This window comes from Apteryx rowi, unplaced genomic scaffold, assembly GCF_003343035.1.
Source record: "Apteryx rowi isolate R43461 unplaced genomic scaffold, aptRow1 scaffold_751, whole genome shotgun sequence".
NCBI classification, from domain to species: domain Eukaryota; kingdom Metazoa; phylum Chordata; class Aves; order Apterygiformes; family Apterygidae; genus Apteryx; species Apteryx rowi.
Genome location: NW_020451040.1, coordinates 273981 through 285857, shown reverse-complemented (window position 1 = coordinate 285857; position 11877 = coordinate 273981). Strand labels below are relative to the sequence as shown.

Here is an 11877-nt window from a genome sequence, read left to right as displayed (position 1 = left end):
TATCTCATCTCTGCTTTGTCTTGTGTCAGATGTGAAGCAAATAATCAGCAGTGAAATTAGTCAAAGTAGATTTAAATGTGATATGATTTTGTGATAAACAAAAATAGTCTTGAATGTCTGTGTTTTCAGTAGGGTGGTTAACAGGGACATCTGCTGGTTGGTGCTCTAACAAAGTAACTTTGAATTTCACTGGGAACAAGATCTAGTTTGGAAGAGGTTAATGACTTGATTCTAACTTTCAAACACCCATGACTCTTTCTAAATTATCTTTGTGAGCTTCTTCATACTTTATATTAATTCCTGACTTTGTAGCAGAACTTTTTACTGTAAAAATAGAGGACTCCTTAACTATAAATTTAAGCCCCATTGGAATGTTAAATGGGATGTTTGATCTGGGAATAGTATTACCATAGATTTAGCCACAATCTAAAACTATATTCTGAGAAAGTTTGTAGATGAGTCTCTCAGATCATTAAATAACAATTAATGTTAAAAATCACTCTTCTCACAAAGTGTCTACATTAGAGACATTCTGATTAAAATTACAAATCAGATTTCTTGTGAACAAAGTAAAAAAAAAAAAAGCCAAAGTCTGACATACTAAGACTGTTAAATGTCTTTAACATTGGTTATATTGGATATATTTTAGTTTTTTGTTTTTACAATCATTGTGTAATACATGTAACATCTCACACAAGAGCTGTATTCTTGTATATGTGTGTGCCTGCTTGCCTGTCTTTATGTCATATAGATGGCAACTAGCTAAATGTATTTGAAAATTACTGAGAGGTTATGCTATATCCATTTGAGTCCATAACAATCAATTTATGGAATATACTGAGTAATAAATGCATGTAGACATGCTTCTTGTTTCTGCATGTTGAGAACATGCAGTTTCCTTCTAAAAAGATCACATTATATATATTAAATTACTTTACACCTCTACAGTAATCTTATGTAAATTACTGTATTTCAGTCTGCAATATTCTGCAGATACATTATGCTGGTGTGGCTGGTCACAAGCCTGCCTCAAGCCTGTGGCAAAGCAGGCTTGATCTTGGTTCCAGCAGTGTTTAGAGCAGCATACTTAAAGCACTAGCCCTGGTCATTCTCTTGTAGTTACAGTAAGCAATGGTAGCTACTTGCAGACATAATGGCAAACATACTATAGACTAAAGTTATCACCTGAGAACCCACTGATCGGACCATATCCCATAACTCTTTCATCTCCTTTGCCTTTAATTTCTGTTTTCTTTAACATCATAGTCCTTCTTCCCACAGAAAAAGCAGGATATTACATACTGCCTGTGGGCTGCTTTGACCTTTTTGACTTCTAAACTGTTTTCCACTTTTTTTCCCTTTTGAGAATTCAGCAAATGAAGTGACAGAGATGGATTTCATTACAGGTGCCTTGACTGAAATTATTTATTGCTTAGCTATTAAATCTGGCCACAATGTCACTGATTTATGGACCCCACTAAAGCACAAACATTAGGCAGTGAGTACCAGGGGTGCTACTATATAGAAGCCATTATGTGTATGGAGGGATCAATTTACTTCTAGCCAAAAGAATGCACAAGAGCAAAGCAATAGTATTTAATCTTTGTGTGGATTAGAAGTGTTCTGAGCTAGTTCCTTTTGTTGATAATTCATTCTACCTTTCCACCTTTCTATTTACCATTTTTTAGTGGCTGTTGTGTTCTGTTACCTGTTTTAAAAGGAGAGCAAAGATCATGGATTGCAGGATATCATAAGGGATGGATTTAATTTGCCTATAGGGAAAAGAAGTTACCGCCTCTTCTCTGTGAGAAACCTGTAAGAAATGCCTGCAACACTAGGAAACTATAACTTGGCAATATGAGGAATAGACAGAGCTGATGAGCATTTTTTGCAGGCCTTTGGGGAAGGAGGGAGTCCAGTTATGGTAAACTTGTGCTTCTTGTCACTCCTCTTGCTGAACTTGAGCTGTCAAGTTCTGTGATCTGTTGTAGTCTTGATAAGTTCTTCTGGCAAACTGTACTCATACTGTACCAGGAAATGGCACTTTCTGTAGAGTCCAGTTCTGCTCTTCCTTCCCATGCAGAGTAGTGGTTTTGGAGTTGTCCGCACCAGTGGAAGCTCTTGCTTGCACAGCTATGTTGGCAGTGCCCACTGCTGCAAGTGTTGCCTGTGTTGTCCAAAGGAGAAATTTTGCTGTTGGTATTGCTGCATCCCTTCTATGTGGCATCAGTTTGGTTGATAAAGCATTGTTTTGTCAGCATGGGGGTAGGTAAGTAGGGGATTTTTCCTGTGTGGCATGTTGGCTGTGATGTACAGTATAACTATGCCAATTAAACTATTGAGCCTGATCCTTTTTTTTGTGTGTGAGGGTCCATAGGCTTCAGCTGACTGGTTCTGAGCGAGCTATTACTGAACATAAGGGCAGCAAACCTTGGCCCACTCTGGAAAAAATGAGAAAGCGTTTATCATATATTGGCCATTGAATGCTGGATTTGTAGTAAGAAATGCAGTGGAGTGCAGCTTTCCTACTGATATCCCATCCATTTATCTTCTTGCTCAGCATCAGTGTCAGAACTGGCAGCTCTCAGGTTACCTGGAGAGGAGGGTTTATCAGAGCCCTGTGGAGGTGGCAGAGACAAAGGCCATAGCTCCAAGTCAGGACCCTGACAACTGCTGAAGGAGGGCAGAGTTGCTTCTAACAGCTCATTAGTGCCTCAGATAACTCTGTGCTGCTGTGCGACTTGTTTTTGTTAGTTTTGGATGGTGATAAGCGTCTTCGTGCCCCTTGGGTGAACAGAATTTTACTTATGTTCCAGAAATGAAGAGAAATAGCCTGTTCTCGTCCTGCATATGTCTCTTGTGGCTGTTGACAGCAGGGGTGCTTCAAGGTGAGAACACTTCTTGGTAGCTAAATGTTGCATTGAGTTTTACTTAGATAGGAGCTGGTGTCCAGATGTGTGCATCTTACCCAGCTGAACTCCAGAGGATTCCTTCATCTGTTTTGTTTTACTTTTTCCTCACTGATGTATAGACAAAACAAATGATCCTGTATGGCCAGATCTAAATGCTCTTTGGGAAGTTTTATTTGTTAGGATTTCTTAGACAGAAAGGTTTGCTTTGAATTCTAGTCCAGGAAGTCAGTGGGAGTCACCGAAGAGTGAAGTACTCCAAAGCATTTGCTTCCTGTGTTGTGCCAACTGGCATTTGTGCAAGCTTTGTGAATGTTACAGTCCTTGCCCTTTGCTTGCAGAGATGTGTGAATCCATCCAAAGGTAATACAGGCATTCTAGAGAAACTTGATGCAGAGTAGAGTAGAACAGCAAGAGTAGTATTTTAAAGGATACATTTCAGTGGATTGTCCTTAGTGAGTAAATTTGTATAGCAAGAAGTGTCTCCAAATATGTGGTTTGGGAATCATTTACCAAGCAATTGAAAGTGTTACTCCAAGGATGTGTTTATGCTCATACTTTCTCCAGGTGCCATTAAAAAAAGGAAACTCTGAAAGCATGAATCTGAGTGCTGCATTTTGGCTTATATAAGAAGTCATTAGCTAGGGAGCAGTTTTGACTTCAGATTTTGCTTCTAATTTTAGTTTGGCAGATATGTGACTGTTTAAGTCAATCTCTCTGTGCTTATGAAAGAAATCAATAAAACAGATAATGATATTCCCCCCCCAACCCTCTGTATTGCTGCTGCTTTTTTGGGAAGATAAATAATAAGTGGATGTGAACAACTGAAGTTGTTAGCCATGCATTTACTACAGAAGAATGATGTTCTCATTTGATTAGCTTTGTCAGAGTTATTGTCTGTTGTCTGCATTAAATGATATTCTAGAGTATATGGATGATAAAGTATGGTTATAGTATAAAGTATAGTTTATAGTCATAGCAAATGCTACTTGAAGCTATAGAAAGATATTTTCTGATATTAATCAGTACTTAATCTGATGTACTGAACAAATCTGTTATCTAGCTGTAGAATCAGCTAAAGGAAAATACGCTCACATGCTGTTTAATGAACTGTTTGAAGACTATTCAAATGCTCTAAGACCAGTGGAAGACACAGATAAAGTATTGAATGTTACCCTTCAGATCACATTGTCCCAAATTAAAGACATGGTGAGTAAAAATTGTTCTATTTTCTAGAGTGGTGCAGAGATCGGTGTACTAACTCTAAACTTCAGAAAGTGCATAGGTATGAGAATGGAAATTTATTTTGCTTGGAGTAGGAAAAGYGACCTGTATCTTATTGTGACAACTTCAGTAACTCTTTCTTTTTAAGTAAAGCAATCTTAATAGGTACTTAACCATTTGCAATACTAGACTTCCATTATATGGCTACAAACTGACAGCTGCTGAATTGTTAAAACTTCTTTTGTAGTAACTGTTAAGTATTGATATTGCAGCCTTCAAGTTTCATAATTTTTGCAGTGTATCAACTTAAATAGAAAAAGTAAATTTCTTTCTTTATTACTTATCTTTTTTTTTTTTTAAAGAAATTTGGTTCTGCCAGGCTTTGCCTTCAAGGCAAAAGAGAAAGGTGTCTGGAAGAAGAAAGGCAAATCACTTCTGTGACTTCTGAATTAAAATTTAAAGGCCTTCACCAGCTTTCAGAGAATCCATTGAACTGAATATGCTAGCTGTTTTGTTTTCTTAGGTTGGCAAAATAAAATTCTTAAGATACTGGAAGCCTTAAGCAAAAGTACTTCTATAACAGTGATTAAAGCTAGGGAGGATGCAGAGAAAGAATCCTCATTAAGGAAAAAGGATTGAGATGAGAAAGTTCAAATGTGTAACCCCCCTGTGCAGTATAGGGACAAATGTACCTGTCTGAGAAGTACTGTTTTTGCCTGCCAGTACACTGGCCTATTTTGAGCACTACTTTATGGCTATAAAATAAATGCTGTCTGTATCCAAGATGTGCTGTTGTCACCTTCAGCTAGAAATATTTCTGCATGTTTATGCAGGATGAAAGAAACCAAATTTTGACGGCTTACTTATGGATTAGACAAAGCTGGCATGATGCATACCTCAGATGGGACAAGGATAAATATGACGGGTTGGATTCTATCAGGATTCCAAGCAATTTGGTTTGGAGACCAGATATTGTGTTATATAACAAGTAAGTGAGTGTAGCTGAAAAGAATCAGCTTTGTTAATATTTGGCTAAAGGAGGAAGTAAAAGCAGGACCCACAGAGCCTGAACTTTAATCAATTCACTTTGCGTTAACAAGGGGAATGCTTGTTGTCTTGAGATTTATTGTTGATTGTCTAAATATTTTGCATTAAAGCCATAGACAGGGTTATCTGACTATTGATTACACTACACAGCAAAGCTGTTTAGTTCCCAGCGCAACAGAGAAATTCAGAACCTCCTTCTTCCATGCTGACAATCTGAAGTGCTTTCTGCTGAGGCTACTGAAAAACTCTGGAAGATTGTGTGTTCACAAAATGGTGGTACACACACTGCTCTCCCAGACCAGCAGTAGTGAACAGCAGATTATGATAATCTTTGAATGGATTTTGTATCCCAGCTGTATCCTGTTTGAAGTCAAGTTTGAAGAAGCTGTGGCCAAGAAATACAGTGYAGTTTAGCAGCACTGATGTTTAGCCCTCATCTGAGTAATAATCCATCTGTCCAAAAATGGGCATTACTACCTGTAAATAATAGTTAATAATGGGTTCCTGATGAAAGTCAGTATAAATAATTTCATTTCAGAAGCATTTTAATGGTCTGAAGGGAGGGTCTTTTTTTACCACAGCAAGTTGTCACATATCAATTTGTCACTTTTCTGTCTCTTTTAGGGCTGATGATGACTTTTCAGAACCAGTGAATACTAATGTTGTGTTGAGATATGATGGAAAAATCACTTGGGATGCACCGGCTATCACAAAGAGCTCGTGTGTGGTGGATGTATCTTATTTTCCTTTTGACAGCCAGCAGTGCAACCTTACATTTGGGTCCTGGACCTATAATGGTAATCAGGTAGACATCATCAATTCTCTTGATAGTGGTGACCTCTCTGACTTCATAGAAGATGTGGAGTGGGAAATTCATGGTATGCCGGCAGTTAAGAACGTAGTAACTTATGGCTGCTGCTCTGAGCCTTATCCAGATGTGACGTTCACACTGATTTTGAAGAGGAAGTCTTCTTTCTATATATTTAATCTGTTGCTCCCTTGCGTTTTGATCTCTTTCCTGGCCCCACTGGGATTCTATCTCCCTGCAGACTCTGGGGAAAAAGTGTCTCTGGGTGTTACAGTTCTTCTTGCTCTGACTGTGTTCCAGCTGATGGTTGCAGAGATCATGCCTCCCTCTGAAAATGTGCCTTTGATAGGTGAGCTTTACACTTTTTTAAATATGACTTATTAATAGCAAGGCTTTATGTCAGGGAAATCATATGTCACTCATGTCTTCTGAGAAGATAAATGTACTGCATTTCTAAAACTTAGTAAAGTACTTAAAATTTGCATGGAACTTGTACAGGTATGTTAAAGCTCTTTARGTTCATCTTCTGTCTACTTTAGATTATATATTTGTTAGCCATATCATATTAACTTATTCCATATAGTTAAGATGTTTAAAGCAATTTTATCACTTACTGTTTAAAAAAAAAAAAAAAAAAGTAGGACCAGATTACAAAGAGCAAGTGAGAGAACTATAAGCACAAGGTCGGGCAGTTTCAAGATGTGTTCCTGTCAGATGGCTAGATGACCTGGCTAGGACACTCCAGGGTGACTTAAGATCCAGCATTTATTACATTAAATTGTAATATCTGGGAATCTGTTATGATGATTTTTACTGCCTTTTTGTTCAGAAGATCCCTGTGTGTTCTCTGGGGTGGTGAATGACACATTCAGCTCTGTCACTCTGTCCTCTGCCAAGATCCTCCTCTGGTCCCTGGCTGATTTGCCCCTGTTGGGGTAGGGGGCTGCCCAGCTCCCCTGGTGGGAATTCCAGAGGGCTGGGCAAACTGCCTCCACACTGGTTTCCTGCTTCATTAAGACAATTCAGATCTTATTTCTGTTCTTGGTAACAAGTTGTGTACTTATATGAAGACTATGTGGTATATGGAGACCAAAAGCTGTCAATGAATAGGACTGTATTGAATGAGTTTCCCACACCAGGAACTACTGTTCCCACTCAGAGTATGGGCTTGCTGCATCAGAGTACCTTCCCTAGCCTCCTACCCCACTGTCTAAGTTAAGAAGCCAGGACCTGACCACAGTCTGATTTATATATATCCTCCCACTTTTCCTTGGCATCTTTCCCAATTCCTTTAAAAACTGGGGTCACATCAAACTCCTCTCTGGCACATCCACCTACTTCATCAATGCCAGCTCTTATTCTCTGTTCTTAGGCACTGCTGATCCTGTACYGGCAGAGTTCCTGCAGACACTGAGGAGCAGCAGAGCAGGAGCTGGGAGCTGTATCTTTGCATAGCCACAGGCTGCTGTAGGTTAGCTGGTCAGCTGCCGCCTTCCACTGTGAAGGGCAATAGCTGAGGGTCCCAATTTGTGTTCATTGTATTTGTTATCTATTCCTGGCCAGAATTCCTTGTTTGGACTAGCCATGCCAAAATCTGCCTGGTCTGAAGAAAATTCAAACAGCATTCCTCACCAGGCAACTGAGCCACTCTATGCCTGGCTTAGCTGTCTGTGCGCTAGCTGTGTGTGCCAATAATGTGTGGAAATTCATAGGCCTGTGTGAAAGAAGAGGCATACATCTGCTGCTGTGGGGTACATTAATAGCTCCAAAAAAGGATTATTTTCACTTTYATTAATACATCAGGAAGTGGGTTTTCTAATATGCCGTTTGAAGATACTGGTACTGGAAACTTAGAGATCAGGAAAAGTGTCTCCTGATATACATTAAGTTGCTTTTTGAATGTTTTTGTTTTGTTTTTCAGGGAAGTTCCAGGGGTTTGGCTTGCAAATATTTACTGTGTTGATGCAATAGTCATTCATTTGATATAGGCATGCCAGTGCCAGAGTATGATGTTTTTGCTTTAATCTGTGTTTTTTAAAGGATAAATTCAGTGTAATCTAAGTACAGAGTATTAGAGTAAGAAATAGGTTTCTCTTGCACTTACATTTAGCATGACATTGTGAGATTATTTTTATTACTGCATTAAATTTTTATTGGGATACCTTCTTTAATATAACTTTGTTTTATGTTCCAGGCAAGTATTACATAGCAACTATGACGATGATCACTGCTTCCACTGCACTGACAATCATTATAATGAATGTCCACCACTGTGGCTCAGAAGCAAAGCCTGTCCCGCAGTGGGCCAGGGTGGTCATTTTGGACTACATGTCAAAAATCTTTTTTGTTTATGATGTGGGTGAAAATTGCACAAGTCCACAAAGAAAGAAGGAACAAGAACATAAGTTAGAAAGGGATGACAGAGGTCAGAGGAGGCACAAAGAGGAAAGGAGTCACCTTTCCAGTAGAAATGATAACTGTGATCTTAAGGAGAAGCTGAATGGAAATTTAAATAAAAGCTGTGGAATTCATGGTGAAAATGCTAGAGAGACTGTTAATTGCTGCTCTTGTTACAAAATACTGATAAAAAATATTGAGTATATTGCTAATTGTGTTCGAGACCATAAAGCAAACCGGGCCAAAGGAATTGAGTGGAAAAAGGTTGCAAAAGTGATGGACAGGTTCTTCATGTGGATTTTCTTTATCATGGTGTTTTTTATGAGCATGCTGATCATTGGGAAAGCGGTGTAACTGAAGATCTGAACACACTTGTTTTTGTAAGTATGAATCTACTTGGTTAGCTTGTTTTTGTGGAGCTCTGTGATGGGTGCTTTTGAGTTCTTTGTACGTTGTCTTCTGTAATGATAAACAAATTGATTCTATAGGCTACAGCAGTGTAGCAACAGAGGACAACATCTCTGCAAGTTGTAAGTTGGCCAGCCCTTCCTCTCTGCCAGAACAAAACTGGGGTATTAGTGAGATCATGGCAGACCCTGGAAATTATCCCTTCATGGCACTGCCTTCTTTTTTCCCCTCCTTTCTTAGCTTGTCTTCCTAACTTATCTTTCTGTTACTGCTCTCTGATCATTGCTCCTATCAGTTCATAGGCTCTATCTGCTGCCTTTCACTTCTAATGCTATTCAGCTTACTGAATATGATGGCTACCTTGATTTTTCTCTTAACCATTTCTTGCTGCTGAATATTACCCCATTGCCACCACAGCTCCAGTAATCCAGATTCCCAGGATTTCTTCCTCGCCAAGCCACAAGGCGGCTTCTCCATTCTCTTGCTCTTCAGTCTCTTAATATGCTGCTTCTCTTGCCCTTCCTTGATGTCTCATTCCTCTGGCCATTTATGCAAGATAGGTCTTTAAATCCTACTTGTGAGACTGCTAAAGCAGGGAGCTGTGACATTTGTCTCTGCTCATTTTACTGACCCTCACCAATGCTCATCCCATGTGTCCCTTGTCTACTGTTACATTCTCTTTAATACTTAACATTCTTCCAGACAGCTTACAATTTGAGGTTGCTGTGTGCATTAGCTAGCACAAAAGCATGATCTTACAGGTCCATTAAAGTAGCGTCATAATGAACACACTCCTTGCTCAGTACCTTTAGTACTTGTGTACACCAATATGTTTGCTTTGCTGACAACACCACCAACACARTCTCTTCTGTGTGTTAATTTCTCTTAACCTTCTCAGACTCAGGAGCTCTAGAAGATGTCTCGTGTTGTAAACTGAGAAGCTAATACCCTGGGTGTACCCTGGGCAGATGAATTGCCTTTACAAAGTACCCTGAACTTTGAAACCATGATATTCTAGATGCAGTGGGAGAGGCAGAATGACACTGTAATGGATCCCAGTCAAAAGTTCATGTGATAAAGCTCATTTTTATAATTGTTACAGTTAATAGGGAGCACACCTGTGAAGCTGTAATTTAGGGTAGTGAGGAGTCAAAATGGCAAAGTGATGCCATTGTTATATCCAGACTTATTGGAAGAAAGGGATTTGTGATTACTATTCTGTAAACGATGCATTGAATTCTTAATGACAGGTTTAGTCTTTTGTATGGAATAGTGAAAGCTGTAAGCCTATCTGGATTCTCATAAATAATGCAAGGCTTTAAAGTCCAGGTTCCAATGTAAAGATGAACTGGGTAGCTAGCCAAGAATAAACTCAGTATGTGGAAAAAGTCTCAAGTGTGTTCCCTGTATATTATCAGTTCCCAGGCAACTGGGGCAACTTTAATGAATAGTTCCTTTAGAAAACAAGCTGTTTGTTTTCACTGTGCAGAAAAATGGTCTCACCCATTTGCCATGGAGTTCAGGGTTTAGTGTTTATATTGTGTGTTTGAGGAAATTGATTTGTTCTTTGTGATGGAAAAAATAGTCTCAAAAGCCTGAGGAGGAAGTATTTATAGATAAGGTTAAGGTATTCAGAACATGAGTCTTCAGAATGGAAAACAGATGAGTGAGGGTATGTTTGTCCAATGTCTATGTGGATGGCATAAAGAGTAGAGAAATAACTGTTCCCTGTTTCTTCCATTATAGGGCTCAGATGCATCAAATACAGGGAATGACTATGGGGGAGACTGTACAATGTGTGAGAAAGAGGAATTCCTTGCAACAGTATTTGTGAATGGTAAAAGGTTATATAGATTTAAAGAGTCAGGAGAAAAAATGGAAGAAACAAAAAAATCTATCAAGGATACTACTAAATACAGCCCTGTTGAAACTGGAAGAGTATTTTAAGGAATTATGACTGCATGTCTTCTCATGTGCTCTTCAGCAAGCATCCATTGGAGACAGGTTCCAGATTTAGCAAGACCTTTGGTCTGACTCAGAATGGCTGTTCTTAAAACTCAGACTGTGCCTGCTCTGTTCTGTTCAAAATAAGCTACAGCACATGTGCATATAGTTGTGGACTTCACATGTATAAGGGTAAATATTGTAACTAGGGGTGGATCATGGGGCTTTTTATCATGCTGGTGCCCTTCAGAAGTTTCTGCCTGGCTGCTTGAAGATGTTGAAATCATACTTTGTACTTTCCTAGTCTGTTTTCTGTAAAGATCTGATAGCACTAAAAAATTATCTTCCTTTATAAAATATGATAAGGTTTGAAAATTATTCACAGCTACTTTATTAACAACTACACTTGCTTTTCTTATTATTTTCAATTATTCTTTGGGTGGCTTCTTTTCATTGGGTTATTAGGCACTCGGGCATTTTTTCTTCCTTTGTTTTCATATGTTGAATTGTCCTCTTGCAACAAACTCTTTCCTGCTTTTAATTCATAAAGGCTTGATCCAGTAAAGAATGTGAGCAGCAGATGATGGACATAGGTAGAATTGGCACCTGAATTGTGGTTATGAAGTGTCATGCCAGAACCCTCAGATTCCCAACCCTGGACTTGAGCATTGCAGGGGAAAAAACAGCAGAGTACTGCATGGCTATGTCTTAGACAAGGCTGCCCCAAGCTCCATGCTACTGCAGCCATACTGCCAGTGGTATTATGAGGGCTGGCTAGTTTAAAGCCAGCTCAGTGGTTTCTACCTAAACTACAAGGGTTGCGGTTTAAGTGACCCTTCAAGGTATTAGATTTGGCTGTAATGCTATTTCAGGAAGGAAAAAACTGCTCTAAATCCACCAAGTGTGTTAGCAGTCAAGACTGTGCATGACATCTCTAGTGCTGAGTGGAGACAGGAAGCTTTAATCTAATTTCATCTGTCTTGGTCTCTTCTCCTTCCCTTTGCATGTCTCATGCTTAGATCCAGTATTCTTTGAGGAAGATTGAATTCAGAGATGATGAATGACTGATTAGAGTAACAGAAAAATAACTGTTCATTTACTTGTCTGAGAAACTGTATAGGCTTAGCATGAAGGGAGCAG

At 39.0% G+C, this 11877-nt stretch overlaps 1 protein-coding gene across 1 annotated transcript; it reads left to right on the top strand.

The window, feature by feature from the left end:
- Positions 1-2818: 2818 nt before the first annotated feature.
- On the top strand, positions 2819-11531 carry CHRNA9 (cholinergic receptor nicotinic alpha 9 subunit). The gene is made up of 6 exons (XM_026088111.1): positions 2819-2888; positions 3973-4118; positions 4967-5121; positions 5805-6337; positions 8183-8765; positions 10540-11531. Exons 1-5 carry the CDS (start codon positions 2819-2821, stop codon positions 8737-8739), a joined length of 1461 nt encoding a protein of 486 aa, XP_025943896.1. The 3' UTR covers positions 8740-8765; positions 10540-11531.
- Positions 11532-11877: the final 346 nt, after the last annotated feature.